General features: G+C 41.3%; 1 protein-coding gene across 1 annotated transcript in view; it reads right to left on the minus strand.

The window, feature by feature from the left end:
• LOC135221255 (trafficking protein particle complex subunit 10-like) overlaps positions 1-24,719 on the minus strand; it is a 432,269-nt gene that overhangs the window by 294,432 nt on the left and 113,118 nt on the right. The window contains 2 exon segments of the mRNA XM_064259071.1: positions 9,993-10,225; positions 10,339-10,548. Coding sequence (XP_064115141.1) covers positions 9,993-10,225; positions 10,339-10,548 — 443 coding nt within the window.

Here is a 24,719-nt window from a genome sequence, read left to right on the forward strand (position 1 = left end):
ACAGTATTTTTTAGTGCATGGCCTACCTGGATAACCATCTTGGGATGGGTTCGGACCACTTTCGATCGCGAGACGAGCCACGGCCAGTCAGCGAAAGTTTTGGGCTACGTAGCCTAAAAGTGGTTCTATCTTGGATCAGGGGTAGAGCCAAACAACATAAAACTGTTATTTGTAAACCTCTAAATCTCAGAGATTCTAATCACTGTGATTGGAGGCAAGGTAATATGATAATAATACTTGAAGTTCGGCATGTTAGCAAGTAGTGGTTCGCCACGTCTTGTCCTCGACACCGACGAAGTTCGGTGTTCGGTATTGCCGGAATTCAGACTGAATAATTCATAACTTTGGCAATTATAGTGGTACGCCACATATTTTCTCCGACACCGGCGAAGCTCGAGTGTCGGAATTAACATGCTAAATGGAAATTTCAATCTATACTATTGTGCTTGAAAAATTTGTCAGTCTTATTACATAGTTCGGTAACGAAATGCTTCACGAAGTATTTCGCCGACAAATTCATGAAATGTATAAATACTATAAGTATTACTAGACTAAGCTTCTTAGTAGTAAATTACTTAGTATTAAGTCGTTAACGGAATACTTCGGCAACGGAGTATTTCCCCGACAACCTAGATAAGCATATTTAATATAAGCATTATTAGACTAAGCTAATATTATAAGATAGTCGATACCGGAATACTTCGCCAACGAAGTATTTCTAGACAATCTAGTTAAGAACATCTGGAAAAATTAAGGCATATATACGTCGATACGGAATATTTCGGGAACGAAATATTCCGCTTACAAAGCTTACGAGTTTTATGATCTGATTATTAATAATTACTATTCAGTCGACAACGGAATAGTTCGGTACGCCGAAATGTTTCGGCAATGAAATACTTCGCCAATAAATAAAATGCATGATTTTTCTAGAAAATACCTGTCCTGTATCTCTAAAAACGAAATATTTCGACGATGGTCTAACAATAAACCATCAAAAGGAAGATTACTCATTGAGTCTTTCGCATTACAGTGGTCCGTTGCCAGGCTGAGGGATGCCACGCGTCACTAGGCAACGACTATGGCCACGTAGTACGTCGTTCGCACTCCAATTGTGCGGTAGCCTTGGATGACTACGTGGCCTGGCACCCGGACGCTTGTACCGTCTGTTACGAGCTTGTTTCGTTGTTGACTTATGAACAGGTAAGGATGTTACAGAATTATCTTATATACTGAGAATATAGTAAGGTAATTTGTATATTGTTCTGGTCCGCCACTAAAACAAAGATTGCCTTACAGGCAGACAAGTCGATCGTCCACGGCGCGAGGGTGTCCCTACGCAAGTGGGTGGCGGGGTTCGGCAGAAACGCACCAAAAGGCCGGCCCCATGTTTTGGATGCTGGCCTTTGCAAGATGATCTTTCCAGGCGCCACCTTCACAACTGCAGTGCCCAGGGACGTTGCCGGACCCCTCATTGAAGCTATCCGCATTGAGATGACGGCCGCTTTAGGGGAGAAGCAGGACTTTACGGAGGAAGTGGCGGCGATCGACCTCAACGTCAAGCCGATGGTCACGGAGGACCAGGTAGGTGGAGAGGTAAGTGAGGCGAGTTCCCATCCTTCTCCTTCTCCTTCCCTTTCTTCAACTCCATCCTTTAAGGGTTTTTCAAACCCGTTAAAGAACAAGGAATGCCGTCGGTTATTCCTAGAGTCAAGAAGACTTTAAAAAAGAAAAGCAACTCTGTTCCGCCAGCGGCGAATGAGTCGTCTTCGGTGTCACAACCGTCGACATCATCTGTCATTCAGCCTGCTGCCACAAATCCTTCCCCTACCGAAGGTACAGGGTCAGTCCCAAGGGCGGCGGAACAGTTCTTCGACCCTGAATCCTTCACTAACCAGCTGCTAGCTAGGATTAGTGGAGTAGTAGATCAGAGGATAGATGCACGCCTCAGATCAACAAAGAACATCTCAAACCAGGCTCTCTCGTCATTGACTGAGAGAATCAAGCCCATTGAGGAGATGCTCTCAGGCCTCTTTAGATCTGGAACACCAGCTCTATCAATGATGGTTCCGGATACTTCAAAGTTTCCCCTCTTCAATAAGGAAAACCCTTGGAGGTTGGCCTTAAATGCTCCCTTCGTAGAAGGAAGATTGACTATATAAGGGTGTGGAACAAGACCAATAGAGGACTACAAGCTATTCCCAGCCGGTATGAAGTTTCCGTTCTCAGGCTTTGTCAGACTAGCACAACATGCGCTAGTCAGAATAGACAAAGTACCAAAGGAAATTGTGATCTTTCCCAGGGAACAGGCCCAAGCTGTCTGGGTCCGTTTCCTAACAGAACTGAATTGTGTCATTACCAAATTGACACTGCACAAGGGAAAGTATACAATGTTTGTTACCCCAGATGGTCTTCCGTCACCATGTACAACCAAGGTGGCGGAGTTGTCATTGCAAGCAATCTATAATGACAAACCAGTCCCAGCCCTGAAGGAAACAGAGCCAACATCTTTGCTCTTGCCCTCAGAGGCAGACATTTGGGTAAATGCCCCGGCAACGTTCACGGCTGGTAAACTAGAACCGGATTGTGCTTCAGACTTGCTCTCCGAATGACTGCCCAAACTCCCCGGACATTTGATCAAGGGTGAATTTGAGGCAAGGACAAAGTTAGCCAGGACTATCAACTCCGTCACCTCGGCGGAGTTGCTAGCCACAACATACGAAGACGAACCAGTCTTTCGGGTCTTAACGAAAAGTCTTTTACAGACTCTTCAATCAGACCTGACTGAGTTCGCAAGTGCAAGAAGGGCTTGTAGGAAACATGTTTTGGCTGAAGCTACAGTCAAACATGAACCCAATAAGCTCATTAGATCATCCATTTGGGGAGAAAACCTCTTCCCCAAAGAGGAGATAAATTCCATATTGCACGAAGCAGCTAGGGTTAACCAAATTCTGAGAGTGAGGTGGGGTCTTCCTACGAAACGCCATTTTGATGTGTCTCCTCATCAACAAGCACCTAAAAAGAAGGCGAGAAGGTATAACCCTTACCAGACGGCCCGTCCTCATGGATATATGCAGGCAGTGCCGTCCACCTCAAAGGTAACACCACCACAACAATATGTATTGGTTCAGCCATCCTCGGAACCTCAACCTTCAACTTCATCGCAAGTTGTGGCTTCCCCAGAATATAATCCTGCATATGAGACGAGAGGTGCCTTTCGTACATATAGCAGACATGCTGGGAGTAGTCGAGCCAGAAGAGGCTCCAGACTGGAGTCAAGGGTAGAGGATTCCGAGGAGGTAGAGTAACTAGACCAGATTCCAACCAGTAAAATCTCCCAGGTAGGGGGGAGACTGTACTTGTTCAAAGGTCGATGGACCTTCAGTCCATGGACCCACAGTTTAATATTAAAAGGTCTAGGCTGGAAGTGGGAGAAGGGCCCTCCCCCTCCAGTCAACTTCTTTCAAAAAACCAACAGAGGACCTCTTAGAATATACAAAGGATCTTCTTCAGAAACGTGCCATAAGAGGGTGAAGAGCATAAGATTCCAAGCACGATTGTTCAGTGTCCCAAAGAAGGACTCGAACAAAAGACGAGTAATCCTGGACTTGTCTCGGCTGAATTCCTACATTCACTGCGACAAGTTCCATATGCTGACAATTTCACAGGTACGGACCTTACTTCCCTGTGGGGCCGTCACCACCTCTATAGATCTTACAGACGCTTACTACCACATTCCAATAGCCAGAAACTTCTCTCCATACCTAGGATTTAGGCTAGGCAAGAAAGGACGCTTTTAGTAGCCTACCTGGACGATTGGTTATTTTGGGAAGACAACGAAGCAGAAATTCAAAGATCAACATCCAAAGTTCTAAAAATTTCTAAAAAATTTCTAGAATTTCAGGTGAATATGGCCAAATCCAACTGACTCCACAAATCCCAGTTTCAATGGTTAGGAATTCAGTGGGACCTGAAGAAACACAAGCTATCTCTGCCACCCAAAAAGGTCAAAGAAATAGTGAAAGCTATAAAACGTGTTGTAACAAAACGACGGTCATCTCAAAGGGAACAGGAGAGAATCCTAGGCTCCCTTCAATTTACATCAGTGACAGCTGTCTTATTGAAAACCAGATTAAAAGTTATCAATCAGGTCTGGAGATCAAGAGCCAGTCTCAAACTCAGAGACGAAGTTTTAAGAATTCCAGACATTCTGAAAAAGAGACTTGTTCCATGGACAAAACAACAGAACCTATCCAAATCAGTTCCGTTCAATTTCCTCCCCCATCTTTGATCATCCACACAGATGCATCCCTGAGTGGCTGGGAGGGATATTCTCCCCTCAAGAAAGTTCGAGGGACATAGTCACAAACATTCAGTCAATTCCACATAAATGTATTGGAAGTGATGGCAGTGGAAGTGATGGCAGTGTTCATGGCATTGAGAAAATTACAACCGTCCAAGAAGATCCACATTCAAGTTGTATCGGACAGCCTTGCAGTCGTCCATTGCATAAACAGAAGAGGTCCCAAATCCAACAAATTGAATCATGTAATGATAACAATATTCCTATTAGCTGACCTGCTTTGTAGCTCCCAACATAGACAACAATGCTTTCGCGATCGATGCAATGTCTCTGAATTGGAACAGGTGGGAAAGGATTTATCTCTTTCCACCAGTGAACCTCCTATTGAAGGTATTTCACAAGCTACAATTATTCAAAGACCAGTTGGCACTAGTGGCACCCAATTGGCCGAAGAGCAATTGGTACCCACTTATCATGGAGATGAAACTCAAACCTCAAAAGACTCCATCCTCGAAATTAACACAGACAGTACAAACGCGGCCTGTATCAGCTTCCTCAAGAATTCTGAATGCCCTAACTTTATGGACTTCATAAAGTTTGCGGCACAAGCTGAAACGAATGTAGATCCGTTAAACGTTCTATTTGTAGAATCGGATAAAATAGATTCTACAATTAGACAATATGACTCAACAGTTAAAAAACTAGCTGTTTTTAAATGGTAACAATGTACAAGAAATGGATAAGAATCTTACAATTTCTTTCTTTAGATCATTACATGAGAAAGGCTTAGCTGCCAGTACTATTACCACAATTAAATCTGCCCTAAGAAAGATTTTCAAATAGGTTTCGATATTAATTTATCAGACACATACTTCTCATCTATTCCAAAAGCATGTGCTCGTTTGAGACCGGTCAACCGTCCTCAATCAATATCATGGTTCTTAAATGATGTCCTTAAACTGGCATCATATTTCGATAATGATAACTGTTCTTATGCAGCAATACTAAGAAAAACATTGTTTTTAGTAGCTCTGGCCTCGGGTGCTAGAATATCTGAATTATCAGCACTTTCTAGAAATCCAGGACTCGTGGAATTCCTTCAATCTGGGAAAGTTTTACTTTCACCAGATAGACAATTTTTAGCAAAAAATGAGGATCCACAGAATAGGTGGACTCCTTGGGAAATTATTCCTCCTCCAGAAGATGAATCATTATGTCCAGTTTATACACTTAAAACATTTATGACCAGAACATCTCAAATAACAACATGCTCTCTTTTATTAGTGGAAAAGGGGGTACGATAACTTTAAGAGGAATTAGACAACAGATTCTTTAATTATTTATTAAACAAGCCAACCTAGATTCAGTTCCACATGTCCATGATATCCGAGCAGTGACCACCTCAACTAATTCTTTTCAAAATATGAAGTTGAAGACCTAAAAAAGTACACAAGTTGAAAGTCCCCAAAGATGCTCGAGCGCCACTATTTTTTAAAAATTTTTACAGGCCCTTGAATTTTCAATAGTGGCAGCTGGTATTGTGGTGGTTCCTGAAGAACAGGCTGATGGTTCTCCTTAGAAACCTTTGAATAGACTATTCCTTTAACTATCTCCCTCTGCATGACCCTTCTACCTGCATGACTCACTTACACTCCCCACTATACCTTGTTTCCGGACCGGGTGAAACGTTTGTTGTCGATCCCGTTACCGAATGAGTATATAATATTACACATATGTATGTAATTAACATTGCTATTGAGTTTTAGTATATTACTTTGATTGGTCTGTGTGATACATGTTCGAGATCAATAACTTCATATTTTGTACAATTTTGTTATTGTATATGTATTAATATTATGGTTATGGTTATATTAAGAAATTATTTCTTACAAATAATAAGTTGAGATATAATACTAGGAGTAAGTTAAGATATAATGTTAAGATTAAATAGTAAAAATATTAATAATTCTTACTCTAAATATCATTAACCTGGTTTTATATATTTTATACTCAAACTTGTATAGCATTCTCTGGTATGTTTTCATAGAGCGACACAGGTCGACACCAGAAAAGGGATTTTGACGAAGGAAAAATCTATTTCTGGGGGAAGACCTGTGTCGCCCTGTGAACCCTAGCCCTATTAACATTTCTTCCCACCCTGACTAATCCAAGTTTGTAGATCGAATCAGGAATGCAAGTTGGCGCTGGGGTAGTAATAATAGTGGCGAGTGTGGAAGAGTAGTGGGATTCCGTTGTAACGAATCACACCAAAAGAGAGGGATTTTGACAGGGAATCATCTAAATGGCAGAAACCCTGTGGTCTGTGGTAACACAGCGCCCCTATTCTATACCGACACCCCTTGGGTGATCGCGCTGGGGGTAGTAACCTCAGCATAACTTTGTTAACTTTTTTCTCTGGTATACGTAAGAGCTATTTATACTGGGAAAAATGAATAACAGGGATTTTTCATAGGGCGACACAGGTCTTCCCCCAGAAATAGATTTTTCCTACATCAAAATCCCTTTTATTTATCAAACAAAAAACATACATCTCTGTAAGAGAGAGAAGAGAGAATTATTATTTTCATTATTTGATATAATTTACTCTTATTAAACTTATTAACCCCTAAACGCCAAACTGCTATTTACCAAAGTGTCTCTCGTATTCCGAGGGCATTCGGGAGTTAGCGCCGAAGTGGAAAAAAAAGTTTTATTAAAAAAATCACAGCACGCTTAGTTTTTAAGATTAAGACTTCATTTTTGGCTCCTTTAATTATCATTGCCTGAAGTTTAGAATGCAACCATCAGAAATGAAAAAAATTATCATCATATATAAATATTGGAATATATAACAGCACAAAAAAAAATTTCATATATAATTATACACAAATCGTGCTGTGAGCAAAACGGTTCAAGCTAATGAGTTAATTTTTTTTGTATTGTACACTAAATTGCAATGATTTTGGTATATAAAAAATTGTAAAACGATCAAAGCAAAACAGAGAAAATATTATCACAAACAGATACATGAATTCATAACACAAGGACGTAAAAAAAAAAAAAAAAAGTTTTCAAAAATTCACCATAATCGAAATATTGTGCTAGAGACTTCCAATTTGTTGCAAAATTAAGGTAAATGATTGAATATCACTAGACTGTAAGAGTTTTTGCTTACAATTGCGTTTTTTGACCATTTCGGTCGAGTCAAATTTGACTGAAGGTTGAAATTTTGGCACATCATGATTTATTTGAAAATATTGTACAACAATGGGTTGTTTTTTGTTGTATTCTACATAAAATTGCGCACATTTTCATATGTAAAACTCTATGTAACAGCTAATATAAAACAGCGCAAACATTATGACAAACTGACGAATTTCTGAGATTTTTGGCAGAGTTACAGTGCGCGGACGTAAGGAAAAAGTGTTTTTCAAAAATTCACCATAAATCGAAATATTGTGCTAGAGACTTCCAATTTGTTGCAAAATGATTCAATATTACTAGAATGTAAGAGTAATAGCTTACAATTGCATTTTTCAACCATTTCGGGCGAGTCAAAGTTAACCGAAGGTTGAAATTTTGGCACTGTGATTTATATGAAAATATTTCAAAACTGATACTGGCTACAATCATGGGTTGTTTTTGTTGTATTCTACATAAAATTGCACACATTTTCATATATAAAACTTTATGTAACGGCTAATATAAAACTGTGCAAACATTACGACAAACTGACAAAAGAATTTCTGAGATTTTCGGCAGTTACCGAGCAGACCTAGGGAAAAAGTTTTCTTTTCAAAAATTCACCCTAAATCAAAATATTGTGCTACAGACTTCCAATTTGTTGCAAAATTAAGGCAAATGATTGAATATTACTAGAATGTAAGAGTTTTTGCTTACAATTCCATTTTTTGACCATTTCGGTCGAGTCAAAGTTGACCGAAGGTTGAAATTTTGACACATTGTGATTTATATAAAAATATTTCAAAACTGATGAAAGCTACAACCATGGGTTATTTTTTGTTGTATTCTACATGAAATTGCACATATTTTCATATATAAAACTTCATGTAACGGCTAATATAAAACGGTGCAAACATTACGACAAACTGACAAAAGAATTTCTGAGATTTTCGGCAGTTACCATGCGGACGTAAGGAAAAAGGGTTTTTCAAAAATTCACCATAAATCGAAATATTGTGCTAGAGACTTCCAATTTGTTGCAAAATGAAAATAAATGATTGAATATTACTAGAATGTAAGAGGTTTAGCTTACAATTGCATTTTTCGACCATTTCAGTTGAGTCAAATTTGACTGAAGTTTGAAATTTTGGCACTTATCGTGATTTATATGAAAATATTTCAAAACTGATAACAGCTACAACCATGTTTTGTTTTTTGTTGTATTCAACATGAAATTGCACACATTTTCACATATGAAACTATATGTAATGGCTAATATAAAACAGTGTAAAAATTACGACAAACTGACGAAAGAATTTCTGTGATGTGTCGCTGCTGCTTTTTATTGCGAGAAGAAAGAAATTCGCACATGCGCGCCTGGGTAACGCTTGTAAACAAAACAACAGCTTGATCCGTGAACTCCCAGCATCCCTCAAGGCGCGTGATTTCAAATTTTTCACAAACTAGGCCTGTAACTATTTGTCCACGAATATTTAAAAAAACTTTTGGGAGTCGACGTATCGTACGTCAATTAAGCACACGACACACAACTTTAGTCGACGTATAATACGTCCAATAGGCGTTTAAGGGCTAACAGAGTATCAATCAATATTAATATTTGTAAATTAGTATTAAATAATTTTTGTATCATAAAAATGTATTTAGTCATGAAAATAAAACCAAAATACACTAATTAGTGAATATTCGTAAAAAAAAAAAAAACTGTGAATAGGCGAATTTCCCGCAAATAATGGGTTGATATAGTTCAAAGAAAAATCTGCAAATAGGAGTCCACAAATCACAAGAAAGCAAATATGGGGGAGTATGTACCCCTTGCAGTACAGGTCTGAGTTTTATGTTATTCAATTTCTCTTTGTAATGAATTATCATAAATCAATCTGCACTGACCCTCCAGAATTGGCTGTTATTAATAATAACTATACTGTATATGTATAGAGTATACTGTATAATGTAGGCTAGGCTACTGTATATATGTATACTTGTTTCCATTATTCAGTTTCTCTTTGTATTGAATTATCAAAAGTCAATCTGCATGAACCTCCAAAATTAACTGATATTAATCATTACTTTATTGTAAATGTATAAAGTACATATACAAAATATAGTGTAGGCTAGGCTACCATATATGTATAGATGGTACTGAATACCAAAGTGTAGGCTAGTCTATATTCGGGATATGTTTCTTCCAAGAAACAATGGAGTTATTGGAACCTACCACCATTGTAAGTAGGGCAATACCTAGGTATAAAAATCCTAAGCACAAGTGAATTTGCATTAAGTAGGATATAGTATAAAAATTATGATGAGCCAAAAGCAAATACTTCTGTTGCATTAGTAATGAAGTAATGATTTATCTAAAACAACACTGCATCTTCATCAATATAATCCATCCTTGCATAGGCAAGAAAGATAATGCCTAAGTAGGAGTGTGATAAAATTACATCCATATGAATGCCAATTTAATACATATTAAAATGTAACTTGCCTCTCTGAATCTGATGTTGACCGGTAGCAGGTAGCAAGAGTTAACTGAGTGTACGCTGCTAACAACAGCCATTTTTCATCCAAAAACATAGTTAGCTGATCTGTCAAGAAGGTAGCAGCTTTCTGAGGCTCACCTTGAGCCATATAAAAAGTGGCCAGGTCCTTTCCAATTAGGCGAGCAGATCGAATCCTTCCTATATGCTTGTAAGTACTGATAGCAACCTCAGATAAATCCTGAAACAAAACAAATGTGAGAAAATCTGTCAAAGTAAAACAAAAACACTGAACTGGAATTATTTTCATAAGATTTACAAATTAGATGAAACTAGATGAGCTTGAAATCTTACCAAAAAATGCTTTTTAAAAGCTTCTGGAGATGACAATGCATCTTTCAGTCTTGTCATTGGTGTGTCATGTACAGATGGGTCATCACTGGGTTCATCATGGCTATGTGGGTCATTACCCATCCCATACACAAGAGATATGACCGTGTGAAGTTGTGTACTCTTTGTTTCACTTCCTGGCATCAGGCCACATAAAGTTCCAAGTTCTTGCAGCTGAAAGTAATTTATGATAAATGTTTCTCAAACCATTCTATCATCTGCATCAAACAAATTCTTTTTAGATATTAGAATAATTAACCCTTAATGGATGGATACACTCATATGAGTAGCAATAACACGTTTTGGGTGGTGTACAGCTTCACTCATTGTGAGCATCAAATTATGCGACATCAATTTTGGGGAATTGGGTGGGAAAGAGATTCCATTATTTCTATAACTCATAAATTCACTAATGGCAACTTTTAAGACTGGCTCAGCTCGCCGATTCTAGGCGGTTCATGACTTAGTTTTGCAATTGACTTCAAAGAGACCGAGGGGTTCATGTTGGTCTTAGTTCTTATCATTTAAGATAGCATGTCAGTTATAATTGTAATTTTCCAAAGAAAAGTGCAAAGAAATATGAGAAAAACATGAATAATCCAAAAATGTTACTGCATTTTCAATCTCAGTAAATTTACATACAGTCAAGCCCCTGTATTAGTGTTTTCAAGATTTAAGGACTCACCTATTCACAGATTTTTCTGTGGAGCCTTTCTATAAATGATTTGCAAAAAATTCAGCAATTTGTGGACTTTTTCATAGTGAAATAATCACAAATTAGTGTATTTTGATGTTATTTTCTAGACTAAATACATTCTTTATGATCAAAAAATGATTTACTAATGTTCAAATGTTAATACAAGCAGGCCCCGGTTGACGGCAGGGGTTCCGTTCCTGGGGACCCGACGCTAAGCGAAATTCGCCTCTAACCAAAATTCAAAAGTCTACGGGCATCACAATCCCCCTTGAGGTGCCCTAAACTTGTTGACTATGCCTTAAACAGTGTCACGGCCAAATATTTTGCCCTAATATGTAATAACTCTTTAATGAAAACATGGAATTCCATTTGCCTAATCATTTACAATGGTCTGCCTGGTAGTTCTACAAATTTTTAATGTCAGATTCAATGAGCTTGTTGGTAAATTTTGGGCTAATAAGAAAAAGAGAGAGAGAGAGAGAGAGAGAGAGAGAAGAGAAGAGAGAGAGGAGAGAGAGAGAGAGAGTCTCCTTTTTCAGACTGCTAATGTTTCCTCCATCTCTTTATTTATCATATCTTCTAGTTAAATCGGTAGATCTAGGGTACTTATCCACGGCAGCCTTGACTATGGCAGTTGCGGTTTTTCTATGCAGTTTTACCTACTGAACAAGAATTTCAAGTAATATTTATTCGGACGACTGTAATTAACCCCCCAGGAGCCAGTACTAAACACGGTGAAATACATTGGATGCCCCACCTCTAGGGGATGTCGTATCCGCAGTTACATTTTTTGCAGTCCGTGCGGACTGCTTCTGTAGAAATTACAGTGGTACCTCGAGATACAAAATTAATCTGTTCCAAGGCAGCCTTCGTATCAAGTTTTTACCATTCAATACCTAACTTAAAACGTACTAGTAGTACTAATATGTATGTACCTGTAAATAAAGTGTATTAGTGTACATGGTATACAAGAAATACTGTATGTGCATACATACGTATGTAGTAAAATGTGGAAGCATACCTTTCGAGTGAGGCTATCTCCGAAAGTGGCGACAGAGGAGGAGGACAAACGGCAGAAAACTTCTTATAGTACGTACACTTAACTTTACGAAACATAAAAAATGTCAGAAAAACATAAACTAAACTTTACGAAACACATTAACAAAACTGTAACACTTAACTTTACAAAAAACTTAAAATTAAATTTCATTTTTACTTTTTACTCTATAATTTTTTTTTTTTTTTTTTACAAAATTTTAATTTCTTCACCACTTTCAACTTTCTGTTTTTTTTGTAGTATCACTCGGTTCTTCCTTTTTACTTACTCCTACTAAAGGCCTCTTTAAAAAATAACTACCCAAGGAAGATTGCTTCTGCCAGCTTTTCAAAATGTTCCTGAAACGACTCAGGCGTTAAACATCATCGAACTGTCGTAAGCTCCTCTTGGTGCTCCTCGAGAAGGTCATTGATGTCGTCCTCGTCGACGACCAGCCCCATGGACTTGCCGAGTGCAACGATCTCGTCAAGATCTGGTTGCGAAACAGTTTCAGGATCGTCAACTGTTCCTGAATCTGCAGCACCAGCTTCACCCACGTCGAATTCCTCGAAGTCTTGGGCGGATACGATATCAGGCCAGAGTTTCCTCCACGAAGAATTCAAGGTTCGCCTCGAAACCTCCTGCCAAGCTTGGTCGATGAGTCGGATGCATATGACAACATCAAAATACTCCTTCCAAAATTCATGCAAGGTGAGGTTTGTGGTATCGGTGATATCGAAACATCTCTTGAAAAGATGTTTTGTATACAGCTTCTTGAAGTTCGATATCACTTGCTGGTCCATGGGCTGGAGGAGAGGGGTGGTGTTAGGCATGAGATAAAGAACCTTGATAAACGAATACTGAGCTAGGATATCTTCCTCGAGGCCAGGGGCATTGTCCAACAACAGCAGACATTTCAGAGGGAGGCGCTTCTCTTCCAAGAATTTCTTCACTGTCGGGCCGAAACACAGATTTACCCACTACGTGAACAAAAGTCTCATTACCCAGGCTTTCGCATTAACCCTCCACATCACTGGAAGCTTCTCCTTAAGCACTTTGTGGGCCTTCAAGGCTCAAGGAGTCTCCGAATGATACACAAGTAGGGGCTTCACCTTGCAATCCCCACTGGCGTTCGAACAAAGAGCGAGTGTAAGCCTGTCTTTCATAGGCTTATGCCCGGGTAGCTTCTTCTCTTCCTACGTGATGTACGTCCAACGAGGCATTTTTTCCAAAAAAGGCCAGTCTCATTACCGTTGAAGATTTGCTGAGAACTGTAGCCTTTGTTGATCGTCATCTCGTTGAATGTCTTAATAAAGGCTTCAGCCGCTTTCGTGTCCGAGCTGGCTGCCTCCCCATGCTGCACCACCGAATGGATGCCAGTCCGTTTACGGAATTTTTCGAACCACCCATGAGAAGCCTTGAACTCTGGGGTTGGCGTCGATGTCCCTTCTCCGTCATCTTCGGTCTAGGCAATCAAATCGCCGAAAATAGCACTGGCCTTGTGGCAGATTGCCATCTCCGTTATCGTATCGCCAGCGATTTCCTTGTCTTTTATCCAGACAAGAAGCAGCCTTTCTATCTCATCGTGCACGTGGCTCCTCTTACAGGACAAAATAGTCACGCCCTTGGAAGGTGTAGCTGCTTTGATGACATCCTTCTGCTTAAGGATGGTGCCTATTGTCGACGGATTTCGGCCGTATTCCTTGGCGATCACACTCAATCGCATACCAGCTTCATATTTTTTAATGATCTCCATCTTCGTCTCCAAAGAAAGCATCCTCTTCTTTCCGTGAACTTCAACTTTCTTGGGACCCATGACTACGTATATACTGTACGTAATTAAGTTATGTAGTACGTATACATATGAAGTAAAGTTCTCACACAACACGATGAAGTAGTACTACCAAAAAATCACTAACGAATTTAAGTTAATAAACGAAATCGTATAGAACGAACGAATTCCGTGTGCTTACGATACCGATGATGCCGCAAAGTGGCCGAAAAAGCACGCCGCTACGTAGATGCATGATGGGACCATGGGAGAGATGCTGACCAATAGGAGAGCAAGATCTTATGGCGGTGACTAGCATCAGGAACCAACAGGCGAGTGGGAGGATGGTGGCGAGTCTACTTGTTTTAAAATTGTTATCGGTGGTCCGGGCGAATCTTGGACTTTACAGCAACAACCTTTCGTATCTTGAACTATTTTTTTATGTAGAGCCACAAAAATCTTGGTATTTGCTTTCGTATCTCGAGTTTTTCGTAAGTTGAGCCTTTCATATCTCGAGGTACACTGTACCGTTAAATCAGCTAAAAAATAGTAAATGAGAATTATAAAAGCATTGTTAGTACTGTTATAATAATTGCTTAAATGCTGCACCCATAACCAACAAAAGGATAAACAGTTTTTTTGCTACAAAAACTGAACCGAATCTGATAGCGCTTTGGTTGCATTTCAGCCATCATACGATAGTAACAAATTACTGTAGTTTTGTTACAAATGAAGTTAATTAAGTAGAATAGGACCATTTCATTTTTACGTTATACATTCATTCGCTATGGAGAAAATACCGGCACGGAAATATAGTGTAGAGTACGTACTGCTAAATTTAAGCTGCATTTGTGGCTGAAGCTGAGAAAACAATGTTCACACTGCTAATAACTACATATAAATTATCGAACATCAGTAACATGATGAAACTTGGCCGCAAATAATAGTGGAGAAAATGTATTTTAATAAAATATACTCACCATGAAAGAACACATTTTACTGTTGTTTTCAAGCCGCTAACAGATAAACACATAAATATCGTATTATTATGATATAGGAAGAAAATAACTTGTGTCATAAGTTTTTTTACACAAAATAACATGCTCCCGACACCATCTATTAATGGAAAAAATAACAATCGAGTTCATAACAACACACATATTTCAGTCATATTTCAACTTGAAAGCACTTCATATAACAAAAAATAACCTGTTTATACTAAATAGAAGCAAGAAAATCGAGTTAGGTAGGGCAAAATAACCCTGCCTCTGCCCTCAGCTGATTTTTCCAAAGCAAAACATGGATAGCTCTGTTTGTATTTTGTACTACTACTATACGTTGTAGTATGAGACTACACACACTATTATTGGATACAGTGAAGTAAAGCATAACTTTTTAAAAGAGCCAAGGAATAGATGCATATTCTTTATGTTTGTATTTTAAGAGGGTCTCTTGGTGCTTCGGCAAGTGTTCAAATATGTACCGATAACAAGACAACAGTGCCATCTATTAACAAGAAAAATAACCAAGTCTAGTTCACTTATTTACATCAATTTTCAACTTAAAAACTCTTCATATAAAGAAAAATAACCAAGTCTTGTTCACTAAATTACATAAATTTTCAAATTTCAAACTACATATAAAGAAAAATAACCTTGTCACATGCTCTGAATTGAGTTACATACGGCAAAATAATCTTATCTCCACTCTCAGCTGAATTTTCCAAGCCAAAACATGATCGGTTTGTTTGTATTTTATAAAACAAATAGTAATGCAAGACTAAATACAGTATTACTAGATAAAGCAAAGTATAGGATAATGTTTAAAAGAGCAGATGAAAAGATGCATACTCGTTGTTTGCATTTTATGAGGTGGTCTCAGCACCTAGCCTAAGAAACCGTTAACCAGACAATGGTGCTATAAACCTACAAAATGTAAAACCCAGTCATGAACATATTTAACAAACGCCGCAAAACTGAAAAGCCGCTAAATGATGGCGACGGTAACCGCAGGCTGCCTGTATTAAATTTAATATGATCAAATAATAAAATAATAATTCTCTCTCTCTCTCTCTCTCTCTCTCTCTCTCTCTCTCTCTCTCTCTCTCTCTCTCTCTCTCTCTCTCTCTCTCTCTCGTTATTGGCTGCATGTATCTGTATATTTTTAATCGTAAAATGTTTAAGATGACTTAAAAATTATATTGATAGTATAATCTCAAAGATTAATAGAGTCATAAGATGATAATTTAAGGTTTAATTGATGCAGGATATTATTTCAGGTATACATTTGGTATTTGAACTTTTAAGACAGGCTGTTATAAGCCTTTTCTGGGCTCAGCCGTGTCGCTCCATAAAATACGTTCCTTTAGCGCTATTTCTAAGGTAAAATATTGCTAAAATACCAGAGAACTGCTAAATTGGACATGCCAGAATATTCTGACTCGCTCACCCTTTCTAAAAGGGTGTCGGTATGAATCTGGGGCGAGTGAAAAACACTACCACAGCAGCCTCTCCAATTAGCCTTTTCCACATCAAAACCCTTTAGGAAAGGGGAGCCGTGCTACGGCTCACTCCCTGCTACCGCGAAGGTAGCGTCAGGGCCGACATACCTGCAGATAGCATTCTAGCTTGGTGACTAAGAAGGGTGGGAAAGACAGGGTGGGATTTCACTGGGCGACACAGCTTCCTCGCCCAGTAATAGATTTTTCCTACGTTAAAATCCCTTTTCTGGGCTCAGCCATGTCGCTCCATGATATTGTACCAGAGAAAACACCAAGCTAAAGACATATAAGTTAAATGACAATTCAAAAAATAAAGGGTTGAAAGTGAAAAACGATTTAAAAATGTGAGAACATAATAAACTTAAGATACACATAATATAAAAATATATCATAGCCTTAATAGACTGTTGCTGAGGAGCCTGGAAAGGCTGGAATTTCCTAGGCTTCTTAGATTTCTTGGTTAAAGAGGCCGACTCTGATTTCCTCTTGCTGGTTAATCCCCAGCAAACTTTCAGACTCTGGTTGAGTCTGGTTGCCTCGCAGTAAACAGAGTTCACCACCGATTCTGGGAAGAGATCAGCACCCGAGACTGAAGCGGCCAAGAGCTTATTGGGCTCATGTCGGATGGTGGCCTCCGCCAGGACATGTTTCCGACAATTCCGTCTTGCTATGATAAAATCATATAAGTCACACTGCATTGTATGCAATTGTGACTTTGCTATGATCTTAAACAGAGGTTCATCTCCGTAGATCAGAGATGATACCTCCGTCATAACAAGCGTATTGAGGGACCTGGACAATCTCATTCGGGCGTCAAATTCAGCCTGGATGAGGCTGTCTGGAAGCCTGGGTAACCTCTCGCTAAATTGTGTAATGGCACAGTCTGGTTTGAGCTTCCCGACCGAAAAGGTGGCCGGGAGATCCAACCATAGATCTTCTGTTCCGGGGAGTAGGAGCGATGTAGGCTCCATCTCCCGGAGCTGCGGCATTGACTCATCCTTCATCGCGGCCTGAATCGTGAGCTCCGCTACCTTCGTAGTGAACGGCATGGGCGTTTCCCCATCCACTGTGAAGATTATGAATGCGCTTTTAAATGCTTGGACCCTGGTATTGATGCACTCCCAATCCTCCAGGCTCCTAAGCCATTCACGTTGGGCTTGATTCCGGGAGAGGATGACCGTCTCCCTTGGGATCTTGTCCTCTCTCCTCATGGCCACTTCCGTAAGGCGGGCATAGCCGATGAAGGGGGTTTGCAGACCTGCCGGATGAAACTCGAAGTCCTCAAGCCTTCGAGTTCCACAACCCTCCAACGTCAGCATCCCGTCCTTGAAGGGAGCGTGGGAAGAAATCCTCCAGGGATTACTTGCCGTGAAAGTGGGGAGAGTCATTGAATCCGGCATGGTTTGGACTACCATGCTGGGCTACGCAAGACCTGTCGCGGGGTTCTCTCGGAGACCTGCGATGAGGTTCTCCTGAGTGACCAGCCTCTCCGAAATGGCTTGGATTGACTGACCTGACTCCTCCAAAGAAGATGAGATTTCTGTGAACATCTCCTGGAACTTGTTTTGGACCAAGTTCCCGACCAGACTACCCATTTGCTGCATAATATTGGCCGAAATATTAGCAGTAAAGGTGTCTGGGTCGAAAGGTGCAGGTTCCACCTTTTCTTTGGGGGTCCTAGGACGGGCTCCTATAGAGGTCGAAGGCTCAGGGTCGGGGAAGAGCTGAGCCTTGTCCCTAGAAGACTTGGACTTGGAGCCCTTTGAGTACGAAGTCGTTCTAGGCTTCTCTCCTCCAGGATGGTGAGCCGAAGTTTTTTGAGAGCCACTAGAACTTGACTTCTTCGACAGAGTCTTTTGAAGCGTTTTATATTCATGCTTGCCTTTAACTTTAGGGATCACCTGGGCGGACTTCGGTCTGACCGACTGCCCATCCCCAGTGAATCCCGGAAAGAAGTAGAAGAAGTAGTAGGGGAAGAAGCTCTAGATGGGCTCAAGGGGAGACCTTGAGCCCCTACTAAACCTGCCTCACTTACATTCCTACATGCGGCGTCTACCGTCATGGGCTCGAGGTCAAGGTCGAGCGCTGCTACTTCCTGCAGGACTTCCTGGTTCGCAGGTTCCTCCGAAGCCAGAGCGACCTGTTCTTGAATGGTGGCGATCAGAGGAGCCGCTGCTTCCGGGTCGACGTAGGAGGTTGGCTTTCCGCCGGGGAAGATGAGGGTGGCCCCTTAGATACATTCTGACCGAAGCCGCCAACCCAGGCCTTCAAGGTGGTTTGAGCGGCGTCCCTGACCGCCTGAGCACCCTGAAAGAGAGGGTTAGTATTAATACTTAAGGCTACTTAAGATTAACTTAAAATACGTATAGTAAATGATATCATGAATTATATTGGTCAAATAAATTAAATATGACAAGGTTTAGTATCTGGAGGTGTACTTACTCCGGAGGAGACCTGATCCACTAGCTCGTAGCAGATAGTGCAGCTCTCGTGGTGCCAAACCGCCAAATCGCCGTACTGCACCGCACAGGTAGCATGGTTCCGGCAGACCTCTTGCCCACAGGAGTCTTGGAGTACGGCGTTGCAGCCCGACTCCATACAGTGGGTAGCCTGTAAGTGAAATGATACGTGAGTATCAACACTAACTTTCTGGACTAAGTCCATGATGTGATATATCATAACACCGGAGTGCACCGGAGTTCACAGACAATTTTAAGGCTTAGTCTCTACCTGCTCTTCTGCTGTGTAACGTGGTGACTGTCCGATAGGGTTGGTAAAACTTGAATCAGCGTGTCTCCGGCGTTGCCGGAGGACAAAATATCACCGAGACAGTAGTACCTAACCTATACGCCGGAGCGAGGAGTACTAGGACGGTGGGTGAGGAGCAGGGGGGGACCAATAATTGATGGCGGGGTGGATAATTCCGCAGTAAAAACTTAAAATTAGAATAAGTACTAGGTGGTGAAACCCGGATGGTGAGCAGGGTCTCCGCCAACTTAGACTAATATAATGGATGTAAAGAATAAACGTAAACATGCATGAAGTATAAAAAGATGCCGGAGCTTTCCTACAGCCACTGGCCTTGGGGTCTGGCGATGCCGGAGCCCTGATCCGCCGGAGCGGGAAGGGTGATGACTCGGGATAGGAGAGCTCGGCCTGAGAACCGAGGAGAGCCGAGCGCAACCGAGCCTGGTGGCCACCCGAGGCTCGGCCAGGCAGGGAACCCCACCGGTACTCTATGATGAGAGCGGTGTGAGCCGAGCCAGCGCCACGTGTCCTCCAGCTAACTCCCGTATCCCCCGCGTGGTGGGGGGGAAGAAGGGAGGGAGCTCGGATCGGTTGCCAGGGACAACGTGAACAAGCGTAACTCCCCCCTTGGAGGGGGGAGTAAGCGTGGGGGACTGACGCTGGGTGGCTCATGGTGATCGCCTGTACTCTTCTCGGTCGTGGAGTGAGCCACGCGGTGAGAAAGACCATGCGATCAGAGGTGGCCTAGGCCAGCTCGAACCGTCTCAAAAAGCATGAATACAAAAACATCCTAACAAAACACGGGGAAGAAGGAAAAAAATCGAGAATAAGAGAAAGAACAGTCCTGGAGAAGCTGGGTCGGACCAACCAAGAAGGGAGGGCGACCTAGCGACTCAAAGCAGCTGGCCTATGCTGATACGTAGGAACGTAGGGCGGTGGCCAGGGTAGCTCAGGACCAAAAAGAAAGGACCTAAGTCCTATATGGAGCCTATCATAGACCTAATTACAAAAGAACATGCATGCATGAACTCAGATTTGATAGGAGCGATGTAGGCTACGAGCTCGTGCGAACTCAAATGAACCCCCGTGTTAAAATAAATGGATAAATAATCACAATAATACGTAAATAATGCATAACCATAGTAATAAACATGTACTGCTAAATCATTCGAGCACAAACGGTATAGAAGACCGAGAGTAGCACGAAACAATGAAACACGTGGGAGCGAACAAAGCTGTCCGGGACGCCATCTTTAATAACCGAAATAAAATGGTTAAACGGGCCCTTGCCTGGCTAAAATTGACATGAAACATTACTAGCTGTACTTAACTTGGATGCAGCAATAGCTTGACGTTCCATGATGAAATAGGATAAATCCAGAGCAAGCACAACACAGAGCAAGAAAAAACGTGTGTGGTCTGGATCGTGCTAACGAAAATGATGCCGTCAGAGGCACTAGTAGTAACGGTAGCGGGGAGTGGGCCTTGGATCGGCTCCTCTCTGGTAGAGGGATTTTGAAGAAGGATGAATCTAAATGGCAAAAGACCCCTGGTAGTGGTTTCACTCGCCCCAGAAACCATACTGACACCTTTATATAAGGTGAGCGAGCCAGAATATTCTGGCATTTCCATTTTAGCTTTTTTCTCTGGTATGTTAGCATTAATTTACCTTAGAAATGTGTGCTAAAGGGACATTTCACGTAGCGACACGGGCTGAGCCCAGAAATGGTCTTGATATCGCTCAAGTAATGGGATACAAATACTGACTTGCATTTCCAATATGTCACTTGAACTATTGACGCCAGAGAGAGGTTACATTTAAAAGAGAGAGAAGTAGCGACAGCTTTCACTTCATAATCTTTTACTTTCAAAGTATATTAAGGCTGGAATCATTAATCTGCGAGTAAGCTTCCACTATGAGGTCCCACAGAAAAAATGCCAATGCATTTTTGGAAAAAGGCCGTGATGGGTTTTTAACTGAACACTTCAAGTGATCAGAATTGCTATGAATCTTCTCTGTATGACGAAGATAATACATTAAGGCTCTGACTGGAAATAAGGTCCTTTCCTCTTCTCCTGGGCCTATTAAATCTGAGAGATTTTCAACTGTGAAGGAATGAGGCCATGGTTCAGAAGGCAACTCGTTTTTCACGAGGAAACCTAGAGTAAATGAACATACAGCATTACCCTGGGAAAAGCAAACCTTTTTATCCATTGCATGCAGTTCACTTACTCTTTTGTCAGTGGATAAAACAATCAGAAATAAAGTTTTTCTGGTGAGGTCTCTTAAAAGATGCAGAATTAAGAGGCTCAAAATGTGGCTCTGAGACCCATTTAAGTACTGCATCCAGTCTTTACTTGAGATGTTCTAGTAGAAAAGGTGTCATTTCTCCTACACCAGGACTGAAAGACTGGCCACTTTGCTTGATATACATTACTGGATGACTGTCTTCTGCAATGTGCAATAGCTTTTGCAGCTGGGCTTTGAAAAGCCTTTCACTCAAAGGAGTCGCCTGACAGTCTGAATGCAGTCAGAGTGATTACCATCTGAAATGAGGTTGTCTTAGCAGACTGGTCTTTTGTGGTAACAGTCTTGGAAAGTCCATGAGTAATTTCAAGAGATATGGAAACCATTCCTGACCCAGCCATTAAGGAGCAATTAGCATCATTATGAGGTTCAGATGAGATATGAACTAGTTGGTGACCTCTCTCACCATCCTAAATGGATTAAAGGCATACAGGTCCTTGTCTGATCAGTTTATCAAAATCGCATCTGTTGCCCATGCAAGAGGATCTGGGGCTGGTGAGCAGTAAAGGGGGAGGCAAAGATTTTGGCTGTGGCAAAAAGGTCCAGTACTGGTTTGCCCCACAACCTACTTTCAGCAGCTAAGTTTGTCCACCAACACATTGAATTTTCTTGGATAAACCTTGTTAAAATCGATGTATGATTCTAATGCGCTCATAAGAGCATGGCTCTTGCTGCCTCACGCAGAGTGAACAAGTGGGTACTACCCCTTTTTATTATACAGGACAGAGCAGATGTGTTTTCCGAGTGGACTGTTATTACTTTGTAGCTGATCTTTGTAGAAAAGGCTTTCAATCCCTAGTGGATGGGTACTAATTCCTTTACATTTATGTGCCAGCTCTTTTGTTCCACAGTCCAAACTCCTGAGACTTTCTTGTCTCCTAGGACAGCTCCCCAACCTAGGTCCGAGGCGTCTGAATAAAACACTAGGTCGAGGCTCAGAAAAAACAAGGAGATATTTCCCTCACGAAAAACTTGCTCTTGAGTTCCACCATACAAGGTCCTCCTTTACCTCTGCTGTTACTGGGATCAAAAACAAATCTGGGCGTTTCTTCCAATTCTAGTTGATTCTGAGGAAAATTTGCAGGTTTCTCAAGTGCAACTGACCCAGAGTTACAAATTGTTTGAAAGATGAGAGAGTCCCCAGAAGGCTCATCCAATCCTTTGCCAAACAAGACCAAAGGGAGAGAAACTTCTCTATTTTCTGAAGGCAGGTGTCAATCCTTTTGGAGTAGGAAAAGGGAAAAGCCCAAGGAGCAAGAGTTCATCCTCATCCCCAAATGTATTATCTCTTGAGAAAGGACTAATTGAGATGTTAAATTTATTAGAAGTCTCAGTTCCTGGGCTAAGGCCAGGGTTTTCTGCAGGTCCTCCGTACATTTCAACTTTGAGAGAAAACAAGCCAGTCGTTAAGATAGAGAGAGAACTTCACACCTACTAAGTGCAGCCACTTTGCAACGGGGGCTTGGGCATGGGCAAACACCTTGGGAGCTGTGGAAAAGATGAAGCATAGAGCTCTGAACTGGTAAATTCTGTTCTGGAAAACGAATCTCAGCAACTTTCTCGAGTCTGTGTGAATAGGGATATGGAAGTATGTGTCCTTCATATCGATCAAGATCATCAAGGCTCCTTGACAAGTTGAGAACAATACTGTCTGATTGGCTTCCATTTTGAACTTGGTCTTCGATATGAACAAGTTCAAGGAGCTCATGTCCAGAACTGGTATCTAGCCCCCCGAGGCCTTGGGGACCACAAGAAGATGGTTGTAAAAAGCTTTTGAGTGGGGATCCTTCGATACCCCTCTGCTAACAGGGATGTCACTTCCTGAGCAAGAGCTAAGAATTTCTCAGGGTTGGCAGAGCAAGCTGTCAAATTTAGTGGGGAGCTGGCTAAAGGAGGGTTTCAAATGAAGAGAATAGTGTACCCTTCGAGAACCTTCACGACCCATGGTTCTGCCCCTCGCACTTCCCAACTCCGCCAAAAGTGAAGGACTTGCTTCTATTTTGAAAGAAGATTTAGAAGTACATTGCCCCCCCCCCCCCCCCCCACCCCCCCCCCCCCCCCCCCCCCCCGACCCCCCTTCTCATTCTCCAGATTCAGGGACTCGCACATTCATGGATTTCTCTCTGAAATGTTTCCCCGCATTGTTTGTGGAAAACACCTATTCATGGTATTTTTCTATGAGAAGTATCCACAAATTCCTGTTTTTCTTTTTTAATTTCATCATAAAATACATTTTTAACTAACAAAATAGGAGGTTTAAAGCATTTTTATAGGGGTTCCAACTATTTGCGGGTCTGGTGCGCGTCCCCCGCGAATATGGGGGGGGACCACTGTAGATGACTTCTTGATTACTTGGGGGGTAAAGCAGACATTCCCTCAAGATCTGGGGCAACTTCTTGATTTTCCTTTGCCACAAAAGGGCTAATACTGAGTGGAAGACATAGAAGAAGCACGAACATGAGAGGCAGTCGTCTCCCTAGGGCGCTTCGCAGACTGAGCCAAAAGATCTTAAGTAGATTTCTTCTGAAGACCAGAAGAAATCTGCAGAACTGTGGTCTGAGGAATCAAGTGCTTACTATCAAGCAGCAAGAACAGAAGAGCGGATCTCTGGGAGCAGGCCACTCCTTTGGTAGTAAAGGAGCACCAAAGCTCCTCTTCTTGAGGATACCTGAGGTGAATAGGGATCCTAATTCAAGACACCCATCCGTAATGTCCTTATCAAGACAGAATATAACTCCAAGCAAGTAAGGTACTGAGTCCTCTGAGATGGCAGCACACTCTTTAATCTTGCAAGCTAATGCTCCTACACACCAATCCAGAAAACTCATAACTTCCAAAACATGGAAAATGTTTTTCAGAAGAAGGTCCAGTTCTGAAGTCAAGAACATAATTTTGGCCGAGTTGAAGGTTGATCTCCTGGAGGAGTCAATCAGACAGAAGTCCCCTTGGGAGGAGGCAGAAATTCCCAGGGAAAGAGTTCCCATCTTGTATGAACGATGCCTCCTAGTAGACAGCTTAGGAGGGAATCAAAAGTTTATTTTCCCTTCCTCTCTCTTCTCCAACAGCCACAAGTTTATTTCTTTCAAAGCCTTCTTGACTGATACTGAAAAAACCAACTTCGGAAGCTTAGAGGTGACCTTTACCTGGTAATCCATCTGGTAAATAGAAGATGGGGAAGCCGAAGCTGCTGACAAAAAGAAACTAGGAAAATTTGCTAGTAAATGTTACAGCAGAGAAGAAAATGCTGTAGGAGGAATATCCTTATCTCTTTCTCTTCTACAGGAG

The sequence above is a fragment of the Macrobrachium nipponense genome, chromosome 2 (genome assembly GCF_015104395.2).
Source record: "Macrobrachium nipponense isolate FS-2020 chromosome 2, ASM1510439v2, whole genome shotgun sequence".
Taxonomy (NCBI): domain Eukaryota; kingdom Metazoa; phylum Arthropoda; class Malacostraca; order Decapoda; family Palaemonidae; genus Macrobrachium; species Macrobrachium nipponense.